This window comes from Ascaphus truei, chromosome 5 (genome assembly GCF_040206685.1).
Source record: "Ascaphus truei isolate aAscTru1 chromosome 5, aAscTru1.hap1, whole genome shotgun sequence".
NCBI classification, from domain to species: domain Eukaryota; kingdom Metazoa; phylum Chordata; class Amphibia; order Anura; family Ascaphidae; genus Ascaphus; species Ascaphus truei.
The window spans coordinates 180,465,415-180,488,991 of NC_134487.1; the positions used below are offsets into that span (position 1 = coordinate 180,465,415).

Consider the following 23,577-nt stretch of genomic DNA (forward strand, 5'->3'; position numbering starts at 1 on the left):
TAATATAATATAATATACAATAATAGTAAACACTAATTGGGTTGGGTCTGAGGAAGTGACACATTAGTCCTGAAACGTTATCTGTACTAAAGCTCTGATGCTGTGAACACCTTATTGAAGTTTTTCAAAACTCAAATCAAGTCTCCTGTGTGCTCCTCCTTTCCTTCATTTTTGGGGACGCTATTAGACAAATATATTTATTTTTTAGCGATGGCATTTGTTTTATAAATACATTTTTAGTGTGAGTCCTCTTCGGCCGGGACCCGCCGTCCTCCTCCTCTGCTGCCCAGCTCCATCGAAGCCTGGTAGGTGAGAGGAGGGGTGAGAGAGCAAGAGGAGAGGGTTTGGTGAGAGACAGGAGGTGGCTGATGTCACTGCAGAATTGATTAATGAAGCCCTGCAGCTGTAGGATTAACTGTGAGCGGACAGGAGAGATGGGGTGGGTATTCCCTGATAGTAATGATTTCAATAACTCAGCAGCAGCTCAACCCCACCAGCACAATACACCCAGAGTCTGCCTTAGGCTGCGGTCCCAGTGCGTTCTTTAGCACGCACGCCCGGCGGGGGGGGGGGGGGCAGCGCGTGCACAGCGCTTCACCGCGGATTGCGGACCTGGGAGAGAGGGAGAGTTTGCGACGGGAGGGGGCGTGGTGGGGTTTTTGCGTGGGCGTGGCCATGACTTCACACGGCTGGTTCGCCCTCATTGGCTGAACTGCCGGCGGGAGGCGTGGCCACGCTTCCGTCGCAAGTTCCACATACAAAAAAATTGTATGAGAGAAAACTTGCAGTATAGCACGGCTGCTAAATGTGCGCCAACGCATGTACTTGGCCTGGATAGATTGGGGGGCAGTGCTTGTGCGCTGTAGAACGCACTGGGACCGCAGCCTAAGAGAATAGTAGCGGTAGGAAAGGAGGGAGATTTCTCTGTGTTCCCTTCTCTGTTTCCTGTCTATTAAAACGCTTTGAGCACCGAGCAGGGATGAGGGCAGTCTGCTGACGTCACCACGCACTGACACTCTGTGTACCACCGATGCGGACACATTCTCACGATCCGACAGCTAAATAATCAGCTGTGCCCCCTTTCTCTACGTGATATATTGTTTTGATATAAATTCTCATTCATACATTTTAATATAGTACATGTATTTCTATGAGGAGAGGCTAGCTCAATTAGATTTATTCACATTAGAAAAGAGGCGTCTAAGAGGGGATATGATTAATAAGTAAACATAAGAAGGATGCTGATCCAGGGAGAACTCCGATTGCCAATTCGTGGAGTCAGGAAGGAATTTATTTTCCCCCTTATGAGATATCATTGCATGATTTGACACTGGGGTTTTTTGTTTGCCTTCCTCTGGATCAATATACTGTAAGTAGGGATATAGGATAAAGTATCTGTCATCTAAATTTAATTATTTTCCAACCTCATCTACTAGGTAACTATGTAACAATGACACATTGTAGTATTCTATAAATGTAATACAGTTAATAAACGATGTTATCAAAAAATAATGTTATTAGTTCTTATTAGGAATTTATTCAATTTTTTTAAATTGGGAGACAGGGCCACGGTGCGGGGCCAGTGGCCTGTGGGCGAGTAGCTATTTTGGCAATTTGTCAAGATATATTACCAATATTAAAAAAATAAATACAAATTGTAGAGAGAAACAATTGAACATAGGGCACAACCAGGTGGACAGATTGTGAATCAAATGATACAAATAAGCAGTGCCTCGAATCAAGGTAAATCGAGAAAGCAATATAGTCCCAACTTCTGTGAATCCTCTAGATGACAAAGGAGAGACAAACTAGTCAAGACACACAATACAGACACTATACTGTATACAACACCGCGAAGAAGGAAGATACTGCTCACCCGTGGGACATCATTTCTCACAACCAGATCATTCCATAAATGATTTAAAAATCTAAATCCTCAATGGAATGTTTAAACGCACCCAAGAACGGAAAACATTTGAACTCAGAATGATAAGGCTCTGACACCAAAACAAGAGGACTTAATGCGGATATGGGGTTTCTCACACACTATCAGAATTGTTTGTAATTATCCTGCCTGCCTCTCTGCCAATGTTCTTTTTATTGAGATTTTAACAAGGTTTAAAATATACATCAAAGCCTTCCATTGAACGCAGCCAAGGAGGCAGCCGGGACTCAATAGTTGCACAAGAGATACACCAGGGAGCATTAAATAAAGAATATACTGTATGGAGGAACTATTTTTAAGAATGAGGCGAGGGTTTCAGGAAGACCTCGCCTCCGCAAATTAAGGGATTCAATGCATAAATAAACTCTCTCACAGAGAGAACAGATAACCTGGACCAAAAAGTGGAGGAACTATTCAGAACACAGTCTGCTATGGAGGACGACATGTGCCGGATGGGCCACGAGATACGGGCCCTTAAAGACCAAATCGAAGATCAGGAGAATAGGGACCGGAGGCAAAACCTCCGGTTCCGAAATATGCCGGACATTTTACATTCCTGGAGCCGGAACTTGCCCAAGAACTAGTAGAAATAGATAGGGCCCACAGGGCGCCGGGCCCAAAATCGGCGGACCCCAAAAGGGCAAGAGACATAATAGTGAGATTCCACTCTTTTACTGCCAAAGAAAAGGTCTTAGCCGCTAGCAGAAGAAAAGGGGAACTCGCCTTCAAAAATGTCCAATTCCAGGTCTTCAGTGATCTGTCGCGGGCCACGATCGAACGCAGGAGTGAGATGAGACCCCTTACCGAGATGCTCAGATGCCGGAACATAAGATACCGCTGGGGTTTCCCCTTCAAACTGGTGGTGCTAGCAAATGGAAGACTCCACTCCATCTCATACACTGATGACATCCCTCGCTTTATCAAGGTGCTGGGCCTCCCTCTGGCTGAGGAGGAGGAGAGGGGAGGATAGCGGACCCCCCGCCACCTCCGAGGCAGAGAAGGGCGTCGGAACGGATCGCAGTAGAGAAGATCCCCAGACCTGGAGACAAACAAGTGGATGCGTAAGAGTGGGGCATCCCGCAGGAGACATGGAACTGCTTCCCCAGCTGAATAAAAACAAACCAGAGTCCCTAAACGGAATCTCCAGGACAGGTGGAGGGGGATCCCCCGGGGTGGGGGACCAGGCTTCCCTCTGTTTACTTTTCCTGACATCCTGGCGGTGCTGGGTGTCCAGTTGTGCCTCCTCTCTCCCCGTTACCAAATGCTTTTGATGGTTTATATAACCTTTCCCTAATATTTTGTGACACAACTCCTTGTGAAAACACCTCTTCATCCATCAGTGTCAGCACTTTCTTCCAGATACTTACAATGCAAGGGTTCATTTATTTAAAGCGCCGTCAGTGTTTTAGTTCCACCTTGACCTTTTTCAATATATTTTTATTACAATTTCGATGGGAAAGTGAAATGTTCTATACTTTATTTAGCTATGGTAGATTCAAATTTGATGATAACAAAAAATGGGCGCATACTGTATTTGTTCTAAGCCATTAACATTCCAATAATATATGTAAATAGTAATAATACAGTGTATCTTGGAAATATTTCTAAACACAGAAAATTTAGGCCGTGGGAGGGGGGTCCTGCTAAGCTGAACCGCGGTGCTGCGTTTCCTGGAACCTCCGGTTACTGGGAAATTAACCATTTACTCTCATGGGCAAAAATAAAAATACTTTTCCAGGAGAACAGCAAGGCCACCGGGTTATCCTTGTCTCCGCAAGCCAATCGAACACCGAAATGTCACCAGGACACGATGTAGCGGCTTTTTAATGTAGCTTTTTTTTTCCAGAACCTGTGAAAGTTAATTTTAGTGACAGTGGCAACTACCATTCTACTAAGTTAAGAAAAGGTTTTTTGGGGAGAGAGATTGTTGGTTTAAAGAAACTAGATGCCAGAGCAGCCAAAATAAACCGGATCAATGTTCTTCTATGCCTAACATTGATGCGTCCCAGCTGCCTCATATAGGATTGTTCCTACATTTAAAAAGAGAAAAAGAATGGTGTAAATAGCGCTAAAAATATCAAATTAAATCAAAATAAAATATTACACAATAAAAACCACAATGTAATATATTAACTAAATATAGAACGGCTGCCAGGAAAAGAACTAACCCAAACACAGTTAGTGAGAAACACAGAGAAAACAATACAGACCGGCGCCTCAAATGTCCAAAAAGGAAAATAAGTCCAAAGATATGCTGCAGTGTCCGGTACAGGTGATCCAGTTGCTAGACAGCAGGCTCCACAGCAGCAACCGTGGTATATAATGCAGGGAAGATAAAGAGAGAAATCATAGCGTGACACTGCAAATACTGTATAAAACATGTAACACACACAAGACATACACCACTAACAACACTGACAGAAAGGCTGACAATATAACAGAGATTTATTAGAACAATTAAAAACACACCGGATCCTAGACCTGCTCCATAGTTCACTGCCATTTTTTAGTAATTGTTCTAATAAATCTCTGTTATATTGTCAGCCTTTCTGTCAGTGTTGTTAGTGGTGTATGTCTTGTGTGTGTTACATGTTTTATACAGTATTTGCAGTGTCACGCTATGATTTCTCTCTTTATCTTCCCTGCATTATATACCACGGTTGCTGCTGTGGAGCCTGCTGTCTAGCAACTGGATCACCTGTACCGGACACTGCAGCATATCTTTGGACTTATTTTCCTTTTTGGACATTTGAGGCGCCGGTCTGTATTGTTTTCTCCTACATTTAAAAAGCTATAAACGACTTCAAGTGCTGAAGAGGTTAAACATACCATCGACTGTTTAAAACTGGCATATGCTGGAGTTCTTTGCCTTCACTCTACACCCAGTTTGGGCGTCTGTCAAAGTCTCCCTGCTACAAATCCAGCTTAGAAAAAAACTGCACCATATTTAGCAAAGTAACCTGTCCCACTGCTCTCCACTGGGTTCCTTTTATTTACTAATCCAGGTGTTCCAATTTTGCGCCCCTTGATTATTAGGTCCCACAGTCTGTTGAATGGAGATTGGACCACAAAGCAGCAAATCCTACAACCAGACTGACGGATTATTGGTTCTTTAGCATTCTTTCAAACTGCATTTCTCACTCACCTAAACCCTGTTTTTCTGTATCTTGTAATAAGTTTAGTTTATTTTTATCTATAGCCAGCTGTGGACATTGTTCTGTGTAAAAATGTGCATGTATGTATACCTTTTTTATATAGCGCCATCCATGTACATAGCACTTTACAGCAGTAATGACGTGACATAATAGGAAGAAGCGCTTCAAACATAAATGTAGACAATAGGAAAAGTTCCTGCCCCGAAGAGCTTACAATCTAAGTGCTTCTGAAAGGGGTCAATGTAAATACATACAAGATGTATAGGATCAGCCAGCGGACCTACCCAAATGGTTCATTAAAGAGGTGGGCTTTTAGGTGGGTCTTAAAGGTGGAGAGAGAGGGTACTAGTCGGATATTGGGGGGAAGGGCATTCCAGAGGTGTGGGGCAGTGAGTGAGAGAGGTTTTGGGCAGGAGAGGGCTGTAGATACAAAAATGGTAGATAGACGACATCCTGAGCAGAACGCAAGAGTCAGGCTGACGTGTTGAAATGAAAACTGGTTGAAGGATAGACAGAAGTGAGTTGTCATAAATGGAACCTTTTCAGGTTGGGCTAAAGTTGTAAGTGGAGCACCTCAAGGTTTGGTACTGGGGCCAAGTCTTTTTAACTAGTTTATTATTGACCTTGAGGTTGGCATAGAGAGCAAAGTCTCTGTGCTGATGACACAAAATTATGTAAGGTAGTAAAATCCGAGCAGGATGTAATTCGTATACAGATTGGATCGACTTGGATAAACTGGAAACTTGGGCAGGTAAATGGCAGATGAGATTTAATACCCTTTAGTGCAGCGGTGTCCAATACGTTCGCCACTAGCCACATGTGACAAATAGGACACTACGGTATGGCAAACGAGGGCACAGGCAGGGGGGAGAGCTGGGACATCTGCCTGGCGGCTGCGGGGAGGGAGGGCTCAGCTAGCGGGCGACTGCAGGGGGCTCGGCTGGCCTCTGCCTTCATTTACAGCACCACCCCTGTGCACCATAAGTTGGTCTCGTTTATGCTTTAGCCGAGTTATCGCCGTGTCATACCCGAGTCCCCCACCCAGGTAAGGTGCAAGGGGGCTTTATGTGTATTTGGGTTGCGTGTGTGGGGGTGGGGGGTGGGGGGTGGTATGTGTATTTGGGGTGTGGGGGGCTATGTGTCTTGGGGTGGGGAGGATTAGTGTGCGTATTGGGGGAGGGGGAGAGAGGTGGGGGTGTGGGGGAGAGAAGTGGGACGTGCTCGCCACAAACCTGGACCGGACCGCGAGGCTGAGGATATGGAAACACCGACCCGAGATCGCAAAGCCGGGTCCGGATTGCGGATTCCGTCGTCCCGGGTAGCCGAGTCGGGGTTGGAGATAGCAACAATAACGATATCCAGGCTGGGGTCAAGACAGGCAGCACTGTAACGAAGGTTGAGGTCAATGGCCAGGGTCGGTACCAGGAACACTTCAGCGTAGAGCGTCGGTTTAGGCGCTTCAGCGCAAGGGAAGGTCTCTGGAACAGGGCAGCTACAGCACAGGGGATCCAGCGCAGATGCTCCAGCACAGGAGGACCTCTGGAACAGGAGACAAGGAGACTGGAAGTTTCAGCACAAGAAGGCCAGATGGGCCAAGCTGGGGTGCTCGTGACAAGCACAGATACAGGGCAAACAGTGTAGAAGACCTCAGGAAACAGGGTATGAAGACAGGCCACAGGAACCATGAAGCTTAGTGCTGGGGATCCAGCGCTTCAGCACAGGAACGGGAAGGCCCAAGGTAGGGCAAGCACACGTTACTAGGAAATCAGGAATTATGCCAGCGGCTTCCTGGGTGGAAGGGCTGACCCTAAATAGCATAGACAGCCAATAGGGGCAGAGCTGCATAGAAGGCAGCATCAAGCAGACTGCAGTGTAAGTCCAGAACCAGGTGATTCCAATAGCTGTTCAGGGCAGCTTTGCCTGGAACCTCTATAGCCCTGTAAGGGTGAGTTCCAGCCAAACCCTGGACCGGATTCTTTACAGGGAAACACCTCCTTTTGCAGAACATTAGCACTAACGGCCGGAAACAAAATAACCATACGTTATTGAAGGAATAGCACTGGGTTAACTTTAGGTCATTTGCTATAATTAACCTAAAGTTAATTTAGGCTAACAGAGCTTATTGCATCTACAGATGCAGCGGCCGTTATTTGAACAAATCACGGCGCCGTTTTCGTGTGTGCTGCTGCACTCCACGCGGCATTAACGCGGCCAATTACCCCAGGCACACGTGTTTATCACGGTTGCTTTGTTTGAATTTCATGGATTGTGTGCAATTAAATGCAATGAAATGAATGAATTGTAATGTGTACAGTACTGTGCTACTGTGTCAATTGCAGGTGTTTAAATACCAGAACACTAAAATGCCATTTTCTGCACTCGCGTCTTAAGGCTGTACGGTTGGAAGCAATCGCGCGCCATCACATGGGTATTCCGAGTTATACACCGCGTGAAGTGTTTCAATAACGGCCACTGCATATGTAGTCCAGCGAAGCACAGAGGGGGGAGCAAGTTTTTTCTTGGGGGGCGTGGTGTGGCGTTGCAGTGGCCCCTCACTCTTCCCCCAAGACATTTAAATAAAATGCTGGGGGATCGGTTGAGGCCCCTGCAACTCTAAACTTACCTTCACTCTGTTGGCGTCAGAACTCGTGTCCATGTGGTCATGTGACGTCCCACTGGAGCAGAACAGGCAGAGGGGGCGCAGCAAAAACAGTTTGCGCGCCCCTGATCTAGCCCATATATGCCAAACAAAAAGAAAAAAAAGTTCTATGTTCTTCATTGCTGGCACATGCTAAATCACAGGGCCGGCTGTGAATAGGCTCGGTGCAGGGACATGTGGTGCAGGGCCTCTTACCTTCTCCTTCGCCCTCTCCTTGTGCTGGGTCCCTCACCATGGTGCCGCGATGTCAAATGGACTCGGGTTGCCATGACAACAGAACATCAAGTGACATAATGCCTTGCGGCGTCACGTTGTCATAGCCACACGTTGCCACAGGGCATCATGATGTCACGTCATGTCCCGCTGTCACTGCAACACGAACCAATTTGACGTCGATGCGCCATGATGAGGAACCCTGCAGGGGGAGATGGCAAAGGAGAAGGTAAGAGAGGTGCAGAGGCCCCATGCTCTCCCCCGGCAATCAGTATAATTGTTGTGGGTAAGAGTGCAGGGCCTCTGACTGCGGGGCTCGTGCAGTGCCACCGATAACACTGCCATCAAGCCGGGCCTGCTCATTCATAATATGAACACAGCTTTACATATACTGTATCTTGGAGGGAATTGCTGATTTTAAGAATATGACAGCTTTATCCCTTTAAAGGACAAAGTCTGTTGCACCCTGTCAGCAGCGGGGTTTAACATGGACACCACGTAAAGGGGATTGTTGCTTTACCTAATGACATTCTTGAATAGAGTTTGAGATGCAGTTGATTCCATTGCTAATTGTGTGAAGCAGCTTTTAAAGAGCATTTGACTTAGCTGATTAAAAGCACAGGATGTGTAATTAATTAATGGATCCATTTCAATTAAACCTAAATGCCACTTCAGAGTTCCCCACTGAGAACATTTAAGACAGTTGCATTTAAATTGTGTTCTCTGCTTCTAAAGATGTGTGGGGTAAGTGTACCTACTTATGTCACATGCCAGCTATAATATTGCAGGTAAAACCAATTAAAAAATGCTAATAACTACAGAGACTGAAGGAACCATGGGGACTATGCAGGAACATTAAAGGGCCTTTTCCCACATAGCTCCGTTAAGTGACCTAACGAGAGTGGGGGGAGAGGGAGAGAGCCGGGAGATAGAGGGTAGGATGAGGGGGGTAAAGAGAGGGAGGGATAAGAAAAGGGGGAAGCATATAAGATAAAAGGTGAGGGTATAAAATGGGAAGGGGTTTGAAGACTGATATCCACTGTTATTGATTGCTTCACTCACTAAAGCTTCTGGGGCAGGTATTTAATTTCTGTATTGGCTCAGGAATAGTGTAATTAGTGATTGAACTTCTATTGACTGAGTTCCAATCACATCTGATAGTTGAGTCGTACCAACGTCAAAGCTTGTGCAGGCCTGGTATTAATTAATTTATTTATTTATAAAATGTTTTACCAGGAAGTAATACATTGAGAGTTACCTCTCGTTTTCAAGTATGTCCTGGGCATAGTTAAATAATAAAGGGTCAGCCTTCCTAGGACCGAAGTGAACTAATGGCACGTGTGTATCCAATGGGTTAAACATAGGTATTGATGTGTTTTTTTTTTTTTTAATAAACAAAACAGGCACGTATTTTAGAATAGTTTATTGAACTGTTATTATTTTATGGTAACCAAATGTTTTAGAAACAATTTATGTATACAATGTATATGTATACACACGTGCATGCTAATGAGCGATCCTGGCAATTCAGCCTCCACTTAGCACTGATATAAAATGAGCGTTTTCACTACTTTGTTTAAACTTTAAACCTTGAGTAAAAACATCTGTAGAAAGAACACCTTTTTTTACCATTAACGCACAGCGATAAAAGACAGAGAGAACATTCCAACAAAATTGGGTTCTGTATCGGGTGATGCTCATAGTGATGGAAAGAAGAATTTTCCTACTGGAAAATCACACGCTAAATTAGAAGTGTATCATTTTATACATATTAGGCTGCGCTTATAGGGCCGGCGACAGCAACGCGACGTCGCGTCAGAACAAATGCATAGCCGCCGTTGCGTGCGCTTATAGTAAGCGCGATGCGACGGCTTGGTCGCGATTGCTGGAAGTCATCTCTGATTTGTTCCAGCGACCGCAGCCTGACGTCGCGTCGCTGGCACTATAAGTGCAGCCTAAATGTTAGTGAATGTGGCAATGACTAAATAACAAACGCGTTACTATTTTGGTAGCCAAAGTGGAACTATTTTGGTAGCCAAAGAAAAGAGACGGATTTGATTCAGACATAGAAGAATGTGAGACACTTTGATCTCTACGGCCGGGTAATTTGATGGTCCGCTGTTCCCTTTACATTTCTTTGCATTAAAGCTGCAGTTCAGTCAATATCCTGCATGTGTGTTTTTTTTAATAAATCAGTTCTGTAGTAAGAAAAAATACTTTTAGCATTTTCTGTTTTTAAAAAAACAACTTTGAAAGACCAATTTTCTTGTACTCTATTTTAACAGCCATTTGCTAAGGCACTGCCCCTTCATGTCCTGTCACAAGCTCTGGCACACCCCTTTGTCAGCCCTGCCCTCCCTCTTGCACATGTCAGTGCAGGAGGGCTCATGAATATTCATGAGCTTCCACTGACTGACAAGCAGAATATAAACAAATCCCAGCTTTTAATATGTCACCAAATTTCGACCTATCAATACATGGAGAACGAATTGACTGGCAGCTATACAGTTCTATAGGTAATTAGACATTGCACACATAAAACTATTGAAGTAAAAAAATAAATGTAAAAAAAAAAAAAGACTGAACTGCAGCTTTAAGGAGTAAAGCTTCAGCCTCAGTGGTGTGAAGGCAGCGAAGTCAAAGCTCATTCTCTTCTCAAATCATGACTGATGTACCCGTTTGTAGTTGTGTTAATATTCTGAGAAATGTCCTTACAAATGCATTAATGGAAAGGTCTGGGCAGAGGTTATAAGCAATCTTGTTAAATACAGACATGTAGTGCAGCCTGTCACAGATCTACAAATTTATGTGGAAATGTGCGCTACTAACCGTATAAAATAAGTGTAGATAAGATAAATACATTTCCTAAATTCTCACCGTGGATATACATTTTGGAATTAACAGAACTCAATGCAATATTTCTACCTAACACCGGATTCCTCGTCCACATGTAGCTGCTGCCCTTGTACTCGTTTGTCATAGCGCCCTTTGTTCCCTTTGTTTGTAAAGTCTGCTGGTCTATAGCAAGTTTATAAGCGTCGTCCAATTGTTCTTTTAGTCTTTGTACATATTAGGGTATTTGTGCACCCAAAGTTTCTTTATAATAAGGGAACTTTGTTACTGCCTTTGGCCATCTTTTAACTGCACCAAATCACAAGTAAGCATATGCTTAATTTATTTAACCCCTTCAGGGAATGTTCATATACTTCACAAAGGTTAGTCCATGGGACAATAAGAAATTGCATGTATTCAGTTGTAGGTACCTGCTAAGCAGAGTTTTACCTTGACTGGGTTAGCAGATTTTAATCATGTTTTGATCAAAAGATGCAACCAAAACACTCCTTTGTGACACAGACTTGGGTTGTAAATGTAAAAAATGTCACTAGTATATTTTAGCCCAATTGGTAGGAGCGCAGGAATTGTTCTTTGTTTTTCATAAATGTAAGGCCAGTTCTTTTACCGAAAGAGAAAAAATAGTGGCGCCCTTGCATATATAAATGGTGATTAACACATATAAAAATGCAATAAATAAATTATACAATATAAATGAATACAACCGTATGGTGATAGTAAAGGCTGAATATGATTCCCAAAGTCTGCGCCCGCCTCCAGAGAGGGGATGATGAGATCCAACCGTCAATCAGCACATGTGAATAAATAAACACAGCAACATAGTGTGATATTGTTAATGTAATATATCCCTAAAATACAAGGGTTAGGCGTGAGAAAAATCAGAGTGTTTGAGCAAGTGAATAAAAAAGGGGACATTTAATGCACATGAAAAACAAAAAACAATTAAAAACATAAACTGCCACAGCTCCTGCGTCAGGCAACCTGTGGAATCCTACTTACAAGAAGCAGGTAGGACAAGCGCATGAAAATGTGCACATCCACGAGGAGTGACTGCCTCTCCGCTTCAGATGTCCGGCACGGGTTTGCCTCCGTCTCCTACTCAGACCAGCTGGGTGGCTCGGTGGGATCTCCGTCTGCTTGGGAGTCGCTTAATGCCGTCAGACCTCTCGTGCTCGTGGCCCAGGTGCCTCTGTCCGTAATCTGCTCAGACTCTCTCGCTCTCGCGAGATGCTGCTGCTGATAAAGGCAGGTTTCGGTGTTGGCACCTCAGCTCCACGATGCTCGCGGATTGATGGGATGTGCGTTTGAACGCCAGGACACAGGGTCTGTGACGTCACCCTACGCGTTTCGCAGATTGATCCGCTTCCTCAGGGGTATAATATATTCACACGTCATCATTTAGAGTTATATTTGGCCGAATTCATTTGGAGGAAGCACGTGGGAGACGAGGATGTCTTTGAGTCACTGTTGAAAGCAATGAAAGGCTTTTGGCCTCCAAAAATGCTTTGTTTTCAATAATAAATAAGTTGTTACTTTGTTTTTAATGAAATAATAAATAAGTTTTTAATTAAATAAGTTGTTTTAAATATGACTCCGGATAACAGGAAATGGCTCTGGATAACAGGAAAGTACCATACATTATTCTTTAGAATAGATGATATCCTCATTTTTAACATAGCCCTCCAGCTAAGTGGTGACCTGTGTGTCATCTCTCTCTGTGATGCACAGGGGATATTTCATGAATGTTAAGATCTTCTTTGAGACTGAAACCCAGGATCTGGCTATCATCCTATGAGGTTTGGCAAAATAATTTCCGGGTTTTCATGTTCCGGTTAGGGATTTTGCTCTTGCTTGCCCTCTGTGGCTGGATCATCCATCTTTGTCTCTGGCAGTGATAGGTTCATTTTTCTGATCAGACCTGGGGCAGGCAACTTTACACACACACTCGACCCGGGGAGATTTTCCTCACGGCCCTGCTATATGCTTCTGGTCTCGGATATGACAGTGACGAGCCCGGAGTGCAAGAACACAAGAACACAAGGGATACTGAGTTCTCACAACTGATTTAATATGTGGACGGAACGGTCTTTTATACATAAAGCCATTGTCAGTTCATTACATCTGTTACAAACTGAGTTCCCATATATAGATCACACATCTAAATTTACATGTAACTTTTAAAAATGCCTTTTCTGTAAAACATTTTACTGCTGAGCAACAGCTATTTAATGTGGTCATATAAGGCTTGGTGGTCTTCTTGTGTACATGACATGCTAAGACAACTGGTCTAAAACTAAGCTAAAATATGTCACTATTTAAATCCCTGAGCAGAATAAAGCTGACACACATTGCTTTAACCTTTTCAGTCCCTGAAGGGAACAAAACTGACAGGTACCATTTTTAACCTTAGAGGCAGCTTCCTTTAAAAGGACAGCCCTGTGAGCAGGAAGTTGCAGAGCAAAGTTCCAGTTTCTTACTGAGTTCATGCAACACGTTGATGCCTATTGTCTTTCACGTTATGTAAGGGTTCCAGTCCAGGTTTGACTGGAACCCGCCCTTACCTGGCTGCTGTGGACATTTGGTTACTGGCAGCCTGCTTTATTGGCTGCATCTGTTCCAGGGCTTAAATAGCAGCCAGTGACTCCAGTCTTCGCCAGAGCATTGTATGTGTTTAGCTGTGTTCCTGGCCACCCTGGGCTCTAGTTCCTGAGCCTTCTAGTTCCTGTACCTTCCCCATTCCTCAGCCTTCCGTGTGGCTTGCCTATTGCTGTGGCTTGCCTATCCCTGTGGCTTCCCCGTTCCTGAGCCTTCCATGTGGCTTGCCTGTGGCTGTGGCGTGCCTATCCCTGTGGCTTCCCTGTTCATTGGATTTCCCTGTTGCTGACCCCGGACCGTGACCCTGACCTTGCTGCCTGCCCTGACCCTTTGCCTGCTGCCTGGATTCAGCACCACTACCGCCAGCCCTGACCCCTGCCTGCTTACCGACTACGTATACTTTTACAGGACTCTGTCCCTGGGCTCTGGTCAGTTTATTTGCAACCCTACCTCCGCCCTGCAGTCCGCTTCCTGATCGGAGACGAGCATCGTCATACGTTACCGGCTCCGGCTTTCACCTTCCTACCTCAGCCCTGCGGGTCCGCTTCCTGCTTGAGACGAGCATCATTACACATCCCTAGCCTTCTAAACTATACATATTTCACTTTTAGTGCTGGGGTGGCTGTTGGACGTGGTGATGGGATAGTATCATATTCTGTGCAACCTGACCCTAGTATTTTAAGTACGATATTAATTCTCATATGGTTGTCTGTTGTGTTTGTTGTTTTTTGTTAAATGAGGTCCAGTATCACTACTTTTCTAAACTACTTCAACAAGTGGACAAAAGCAAAGGCATAATCGATACATCCAATCATTATATGTAGGTTTAAGTCTCCTGATGATATTTCCCAAAACAGAAGCTGATGCAAGAGAGGACCTTGACACAAGATGAAATTTCCCTTCTTACTATTAAATAGAAATAGCTATTTTAGTCCAGTTCATAGTATTACTTTTTATGGCAAATGAATCTGACTGCATGGCATTGTGAGAGGATGAGAGCACTGTTTCTTTTCTGTAAAAGATAACTGCAACAGTCTTATCTGTGCAGACAATCAGCTCCCTAAGAGTGTGCTAATTAGTATTTGGCATATCTCAAGTTCGGGTAAAGCTGAAAGTTTACTAGATATTTCAGACTCCGTTAATCTGAAATAGGTTCCGATGAAACTGCATTTGTCTGACTCAACTGCTAAAGTGCTTAGCAATGCATATCTGGGCATACAGTATTTACTAATGCATATCGAGCCATTAACTATCTGTTATTACTTCAAGTGAACTGGCTGTATGGAGTCTTATGGCTTAATACACCTTAGTAAATATGGCTCACCATATTTAAGTGAAACTGCACATGCAATGCAATATTATATTACAGTACTGAGTATGCATACACAATTTGAAAGAGATTACACATAGATGTGCTGGCAAACACACCCGTTTTAATACCCTGACTTTAAAATGGCAAGATGGAACTGGGGATCTTCGAGTAATGACAACGGCGAGAACTGCTGCTTAGCACTTTGTGTGTCATTTGGCGTATGGCACTCCGAGGGCCCCATGATGTAGCTACGTCATATTCTATTTACTTGTTTTCTAGGGGAGATCGCGTTGTGCCCTTCTGTGGAGAGCTGAATGCGATCTGGCCTTCTATGGGAGGGAAGAGGATTACTCCTCCACTTCAGGTCCGTCATCATTGAGGCCACGGTCACGTGATCATAAGGCCCGGGCCATAGAGGGGTGAGGAGAGCGGAGGCGCGCTAACGCTGAGGCTCGCCTGATTAAGTCAGCGTGATTCCACGGACTTGCAGGCGAGCCAGCGTGCGCGAAGGGAGCCGGGGGGAGGTGGTTGCAGGCGGGGCAGTGACGTCGCTGGGCCAATCACCCGCGCCGCACTGACGTCAATGTCACGGCGCCGTGACGTTGATGCTGCTTCAGGCTGATTGGATGTTTTCAGCCGACAGCGCGCTGAAAAACAGTTTGGCGCTCGGCTGAAAACTCCAAAGCCTCCGCACGCCTGCGGACGCTCGCGTGAGCCCCCTCTCAAGGCATCCTCATTGAGGATGCAGGGGCTCAGCGCGACCTGTCCTTCTATGGACTCGGCCTAATGTGCTGGAAGGGCTGTGGCACAATGCAAGTTTATTAAATAACTTTATGCTCAGCCAAACTCTGTGAGATTTTAAACTTCATATATCCAAATAACTCTCAACATGACCCCAAATCCAAATTTATTATGAATGTTAGCATGTGCGTTTTTTGTTGATGTTTAGCGTTCCCCACTGCCAGTCCTGTGCTTATATGCACTATGGAGTGCTTTTCCATAAGAACGTCTGACCTATTCACTTCAATAGAATTGGTAAGGGAAGAGACTCCCTAATGGGTGCTCTAATGCCTGACGAAATGGCTGTGGAATATCCAAATATGCAAATGAATCCCCTAATTAGGGGTAAAGGAACAGACGAAACGCCCCAACTCCTAATGTACTGGTGAGTCTGCAAGCCCAATTACGTGTGTTGTGGGTAACCCCTAAGAGTCATATACACATAAAATGGAGCTCTTGTAGCCAGGACCAACAACCACTGACCTTAACCGTCTTGGACATCAATCCTCCCATGGTGATCCCTCTCGAGGTGGGTCTTGACTGTCCCGTGGCTGCGCTGAATACTGGTGATTTAGCTCCACACCACACTGGCTAGGGAAAGACAGCACACCGCTTATGTTCTCCAGTGTCATATATTCACACTGTTCCGAAGTGTGCTTCAGTCCCAAAGAAGACGTAAATGCAGGAAGAAAAAATGGAGTGAGCACAGCTGATAGGCAAAAGGCTGGAGGCAAGTATAATGAAGATCATTTATTAGGCATAAAAGCCAACAAATAAAAACACAATCAAATCCTCTGACGCGTTTCTCGCCTCTAGGGCGCTCTTTGATAAAGCGCCCTAGAGGCGAAAAACGCGTCGGTGGATTCGATCTCGCACCTTGTTGCTGTTACGAAGTGAGGCAACTAGTTTGTTTTCAACTCTGGCTAATCCCTGTGTTGGCCTATTTAACAGAACTAGCCAGGGATCCAAAGGAATATCGATGCCCAAAATCCTCTGTAGCCAATAACTAATTTGTTCTCATAAAGGTACAGTACCACCCTCAGCCATGCAACAAGTCCGCTGGCACTCCACATTGTTTGGGGAACAATGGTGAGTAACCTGGAACACATTTTGCTAACTTTAGTGGAGTGAGATACCACCTCATAAGGACCTTATATGTGTTCTCCTTTAACGTCGTGCAAATTGAACTCTTTGCTGCTACAATGAAGATCCCTTCTCACGCTTCCTCTTCTAGCACCTCTCCTAAATCTGCTTCCCATTGAGCCATATATTGAGTAGAATCCGCCAGAACAGGTCACTTCCTTGTACATTTGAGAGGTGAGTCCCCTGGTGTCTGTTTACAAAATACAGAGCTTTTCAAAATTAGTCAATGGGGGACGGGTATGAATTTATTATGAAATGCTTGTATCTGGAGGTATCTAAAAAATTCAGAGTTGGGGATGTCTTTAACAAAAAACAAACAAAGATGCCCAAAGCTACTTCCAATGTGCAAAAAATACACAGTACAATACCTATATATTCTCTTGAAAAAGGGTCATTTAGTTTAACCCTTTGGCCAAAGTGTCTTAAGCCTGCTGCCACTTTCAAGACATGTTAGTACCTGCTAATTGTCATGCCTTGAAAGCAGGTACGTTTATAGTTGCAGAGGCCTAATTCGATCCCCCGGCATTTAATTTAAATGCCTCGGGGAAGAGCGCGGGGTCTCTGCAACCGCCCACGCCCCCCTAGACAAATCCAGCATCCCCCATCCCCCCTAGGGGGCGTGCCCCCCACTTTATTAGCTAACATGTTAGAATACATTTTGATACCCAAGTTAATTAAAGATATTGGTCTGTAGCTTTTGCAATTTGTCGGATCTTTTCCTGGTTTGTAAATCAAGGAAATAGACGCCTAGAGCATATGTTCTGGGAATGATGCACCCGGCAGCACTGCATTGAACATGTGCAGAAGATGGGGGGGTTAACAGTTTGGCAACTTATTTATAGTAAAGATTGGAGAATTCATCAGGGCCTGGCGCTTTAGAGGGTTTCAGCTGTTCAATAACGTAGTAATTCTTCAATAGTAAAGTCCTTTTGTAGCTCCTCTCTCTCCCCCTTGCTCAATCTGGGAAGGTCTGACTCTACTAGAAAGTCCTTCAGTGACTGACTCAGTTTTACGTAATATGTGTGACCTTTTCTCCGTTATAAAGATTTTCATAATACTTCTTAAATTCTTCTACGATAAGTTTAGGATTGGAGGTCACAGTCCCTGTCTTCAAATGAATTGCTTGTATAATATAATTAGCCTGTCTATTCCTAATCTTGTTTGCTAGCATGGTATCTTGCCTGTTTGCTTTTTCAAAAAATCTTCCTCCTTGACCAACTCAGTGACTTCTCAGCCTGGGAGATAAGAAGCAGGTTCAATTCAATTCTGACATCCTTCAGTTCTTTTAATGTGTCAGTCCTTCCGTTGCGTTTACGTAAGGCAGAAAGCTCTTTCAGTTTAGCTTGTAGTTTGACTATTTTTGCCTCCCTCTCTTTCTTACGCCCTGCCGTAATATTAAGCAGAGAACCTCTGATTGTCGCCTTATGAGCTTCCCATAGTTATCTGGAACCTCACACTACCTGTGTTTATTATAAAGAATTGGTCGATCTCTGTGTTAACAGTCTGCAGCACCTCTGGGATTTTTATAATTGACTCATTTAATTTCCTGTTTGCTCCTGGTCTGTCTAGATTAATTTGAGAGCACCGTAATTCTATTGGTGCATGATCAGACCTTGAAATATCATGAATCCTGGCAACGGAGATCTTTGGGACTAGTTTGTTTAAAACAAAGAAGAAATCTATCCTGCTATAGCTAGAATGTGGGAGATAGAAGAAAGTGAACCCTTTATCTCTTGGATGGAGCTCCCTCCAGATATCTATCAACTGGCTGGCTCAGCTCTCCTAAGAGCATATCGGAGCTCTTCTTTTTGGTCCTTTTTGTTTGGGCAGACTTGTCGTGTTAAAGTCACCACCTAGGATTACATAACCTTTAGATATTTTATTCTGGGTGGTAAAAAACGATGAGAAAAATAATGGATCATATTCACAAGGGGCATAGACATTGGCTATAGTTAGATCTTGGACTTGAATTTTGCCCACTAGTATTACACTCTTTGATAAAGTTTCCTCCACGGAGACGAAACGCGTCAGAGTGTGCTCTCTACATGTTCTTTTGGATGAATAAATAAATACTTTATTTTTACTGCGCTTGGTTGTATCCTGATTTGACAAGCAGTGACCGCAATTCCGACAACTTTTTCAGTATTAGGAATCTGCCCTCCCTATCTTTTTTTGACGTGGGTGACTTCAAAATGGAACCTATTGTGTAGTAAAATCATCACTCGTATCTTCTTGGAGGTGACCGAGGAGATAGCACTGCCTAAAATGCTTGTCAAAAAAAATTGGAAAGCTTTTTTTGCTGAAATTAGTTTCTTGTAAAAGAATAACTTCATCTTTCTTTCTCTTATAGTCCGCCAAAAAATGTTTTTGTTGGGCCACCGGTTCAGGTGATTAACCCCCTTCCAAAAAAGAATCAATGGTGCATTGCTGCTTTAGAAAATGGAGGAGTGTTTGTAGTTAACTTAGAGGCTAGAATGTGTGAATCTCTCTCAGACTTCTTAGGCTGTGTCCAGGGTGGCGCTGAGCGGGCGCTCACGCTCGCCACGATGAGACACATTGCGACAATGTGTGTGGCCTGCGTGAGCGCCGCCCCTGCGCGTGCCCTTGAGCTGACCTTGGCGCTCAGATTCAAGAGCATAAATCTTTTGAATCCGTAGGTCCGACTTCAGATCACATGACCTACTTTACCCAATCAGAGGACAGCAAGAAAAACCAATGCAATACAAACTCCCAATGCCTGTATTGTATTGCATTGGTTCTTGACTTGCTGTCCTCTGATAGGGAGGGGGGGGGGGGGCACACCGGAGAGATGTGAAGGGGGGGGGGAGACACGGAACGGGGGGAGACACGAAACAGAAAACGGAGATATGTGAACGGGGGGGGGGACGGAGTGGTGTGGTGTGTGGGGGCAAACGGAGTGGTGTGGGGGGGGCAAACGGAGTGGTGTGGGGGGGGGAAACGGAGTGGTGTGGTGTGTTGGGGCAAACGGAGTGGTGTGGGGGGGGCAAATGGAGTAGTGTTGGGGGGGGGCAAACGGAGTGGTGGTGGGTGTGAAACAGAGTGAAGGGGGGATGGGGGGGAGAAAGAGAAGGGGGGAGGGTCGGGGGGAGAGATAACGCAGGGGAGGAGGGAGAGAGAGCTCGGGGGAGAGGGAGAGAGAGTGCGGTGGAAGAGGCGGGAGAGAGAGCGCAGAGGGGCCGGGAGAGAGAGCGCAGGGGGCGGGGGAGAGCGTGCAGGGGGGAGAGATCACAGGGGGGGGGGCGGGAGAGAGCACAGGGGTGGGGGAGAGACAGCGCAGGGGAGCAGGGGAGAGAGAGAGCAATGGGGGAGGCGGAGGGGGGAGAGAGCAATGAGGGAGAGGGAGGGGGGAGAGAGAGGGGAAGGGGGGGAAGAGAGTGGGGGGAGGGGAGAGAGAGGGGGAGGGGAGAGAGCAGAGGAGAGAGCGGGGGAGGAGGGGAGAGAGAGGGGGCAGGGAGAGAGAGCAGGGGAGAGAGAGGGAAAGAGGGGGAGGGGATATATATATATATATAATATATAGAGATATATCGATATAGCTATAGAGATACTGTATATGGATATAGAGATAGAGATATATGGATATATATATATAATGTGTGTTACTGCAATAGATGCCCCCGCGTCACATTGACACGCCCCCGCGTCACATTGACACGCCCCCGCGTCACATTGACACGCCCCTGCGTCACATTGACACGCCCCCGCACACTCGCAAATTTCCTCTAGCAGGACAAGATTTGTCTCCTGCTTACATGCGCGTGACGTCACTGCGCATGAGCGCCAGCCCGCCCGCTCCGTACTTCCCTTCACCCTGGACGAGCCCTTATACTCTGGAACCTAAAGTACATACTAAAACTGTAACTTCTATATGTACTGTAATACGAATTAAGGTTTTATGCACAACAAGTATTTCTATTTAACTCGTCTCTCCTGGGAGGGAGGGGGTTGTTCTCTGTAGACTCCCTTAGGTACAGAAAGTATAAAATCACACAGTAGTTACAGAGATACAGTATATTTAACCGGCAGTGTTATCTGCAGCTTCTGAAAAACACCTGCCAATCTTTACTAACCAATTTTTGAGCTTATCCAAGGGTGAGAGGTGGGTAGGGCATTATCTGAGCAATTTAAGAGTTCATCCTAATGCCCGATGGAAGGAAGGGAGTGGATAAAGCTATTTTTAGAAGGTTTCATGTCATGCAGGTTGGATTTGAGATGATTTATACCCAGACACATTTCCTGTAGAATAGCAGCATGGTAAAATGTGATTTAAGTTATCTGCCTTTTATCTATAATCTCTTGTTTTGTGAGGCCTGCCTAAAAGAAAAATTATTTCAGAGGAAAAGGGTGTTATGGGATATTTCGGCCTTGCCAATGTTTCAGTGGTCATTAAAAACCTCCCTGGACACTACAGTAATATGTATAACGTGTTACCTCTGTGCATATAACATAACCACGTATTGTCAACATAACTGTGTCCAAGACATACTTGAAAATGAGAGGAATATGTTATTTCCAGGTAGAACATTTTATTAATAAATAAAAGTAAATGTACCTATTATGGATATATGCATTTACAGTAAAGATACATACCTATATTCAAAAAGAGCTCAACGTGATGCGCTTTCAAGTAGGTTGCCAACCTTATTTTTTTTTTGTCTAGCTGTTTGTTTTGTTTTATTTGGAAAATAAAAGAACAGATCCTGCGCTCCTACAAATTTGGGCTAAAATATACTAGTGACATGTTAACATTTAAAACCTGAGCCTGTGTAACAAAGGAATCATTTGGTTGCATCTTTTGATCAAAACATGATTGAAGCCTGACAGCCTCGTTAATGTAGACTTCGTTTAGCAGGTCCCTACACTGAATATATGTAATTTTTTTATTGTCCCGTGGACTAAACTTTGTGAGATGTGGGAAAATGCCCTGAAGGGGTTAAATAAACGACGCGTGTGCTTTTGTGATTTAGTGCAATGAAAAGCTGGCCAAAGCCAGTATCAGAGTTCCCATGTTATAAAGGTGAACTGTGGGTGCACAAATACCCTAGTGTGAAATATTAAAACGTACACATATCTCTCTCTGTCAGCCATAAACACTCACCTGCTCTTTAGTGGAGGGTGATGTGTAGACTGACAATGAGGTGCATTATACCTTTTTTATTTTATTTAAAGTGTTATTCGTAAAGGCCTAACGCATGTATTCACATGACATCCTCTGCTGTGTATTCTTACTTCCCCACCCCATGGGGCTGCACGAAGCTATTTTCCATGCATTTATCAGAAACATTGTCTTAATCTGAGCTTTTATAAGGCTCTTTGAATCCCAATGATGTCGCAAAGTGGGACGGGCTGAGCAGCAATGTTATCTTTGGCTTAAGAATAAAAAGCTCCATTTGAAATTCATTAAGCATGGGAAAAAAACAGAGAGAAAAACAGACACTTTGCTGAGCGGTACGGTGAAGAAGACTTTAAAACTGCAGTTCAAGCTGCCGTTTGGGAAAAAAATATATAGATTTTTAATTCAATATGTGCATCAATACAATTTGCACACTGACAAGTGATAGCTAAGCTGCAGATCGATCCGTTCTCCTGTAATCGATCGCTTGCTCCGGGTTATTTAATTCAGTTCTTGCACAGCATTCTGGGCAATGTAGTCTTGGAATATGATTGACTGGGCAGTTACTAGATACAATTGGTTCACTGCTAGAGAGAGGGTGGGTTTCAAGAGCCAGAGCCTATCAGAAGGGGAAGGGGCTGTCACTTTGGAAATGCTTCCTACATTAGAAACATTAAAAATGTCTTTCAAACATTATTTTTTTTAAATGCTACAAATATTTTCTCATAGTACAGAACTGATTTATTAAAAAAAAAAACATGTAGGATATTGCTTTGACTGCTGCTTTAAAAAATAAAATAACTTGCAAGAGAGCTGCAATGTCACTCAGTCTCTCTGCATTAACTTATTGACATAAATACCTCCCTCCCCTCTGCCTTCACCAGTACTTGTACTATAAATAATAATTTCTTCTCACACGTAAGATAGAATTCACAAGCATCTGCCTATATTATACCTTAGTCCAATATGAAGCAAGAGCCAAACACCATGACTGTCAAGATCATGTAACTCTTCCTATTGACACTTCCCACACAGGGGGCACGGTGCATGATGTGATGCATTGATGACAATGCTTCTCTTAGCATCTCTTTAAAGTCAATGTGATACATAGACCCCTTTGCCAGGAACAAAATGTGATGTCCCGTTTCTCCTTCAGATCATAGGCCTGCTGATACTATGCATCGGCATTTATGCAGAGAGCGAAAGACAGAAACACAAAACCCTGGAGGGGATCTTCCTGGCGCCGGCTGTTATCCTCCTCCTCCTGGGCATCGGGATGTTTGTGGTCTCGTTTATCGGGATGGTCGGGTCCCTGAGAGACAATTTACCTCTTATTAAAACCGTAAGTGACTTCAAAGCAAAGCAGATGTGAAAGTCAGGAGGGAGCTGGGCTGTGTTGGGATAGCAACAGAAAGAAGGAGGTGGTGATGCCACTCGATTAGATCGTTGTGATGTTTGTGAAGGGAAACATGTTCTATTTCCCATCATTCTTTCTCCTCCACCATCATTGTCCTCCCCATGCCTCCTCGTTTATTTTCCCATTCTTTATTTGTCCCCTTTTTGTTTTCATTCCTCCTCCATCTACTATTACACTCTATTCTTTTCCATTCTACCCTTTCACCAACCACACCCCGTGGTCCATGTCTTCTTCGACATCAGTATAAACAGTATGAGTACACAAGGATGAGCTACAAGACTACAGTATGTAACTGACGCAGACATCCTGCAAATGTACAAATTCATAAGCAGGTGACGGCTTCTGATTCTGGTCTCTTCTGGGGAAAGTCGTCC

General features: G+C 44.4%; 1 protein-coding gene across 2 annotated transcripts in view; it reads left to right on the forward strand.

The window, feature by feature from the left end:
* LOC142495635 (tetraspanin-15-like) overlaps positions 1 to 23,577 on the forward strand; it is a 126,566-nt gene that overhangs the window by 22,790 nt on the left and 80,199 nt on the right. For both annotated transcript variants that reach the window (XM_075601360.1, XM_075601359.1), the window contains exon 2: positions 22,943 to 23,128. In XM_075601360.1, coding sequence (XP_075457475.1) covers positions 22,943 to 23,128 — 186 coding nt within the window. The remainder of the gene's footprint in view (positions 1 to 22,942; positions 23,129 to 23,577) is intronic.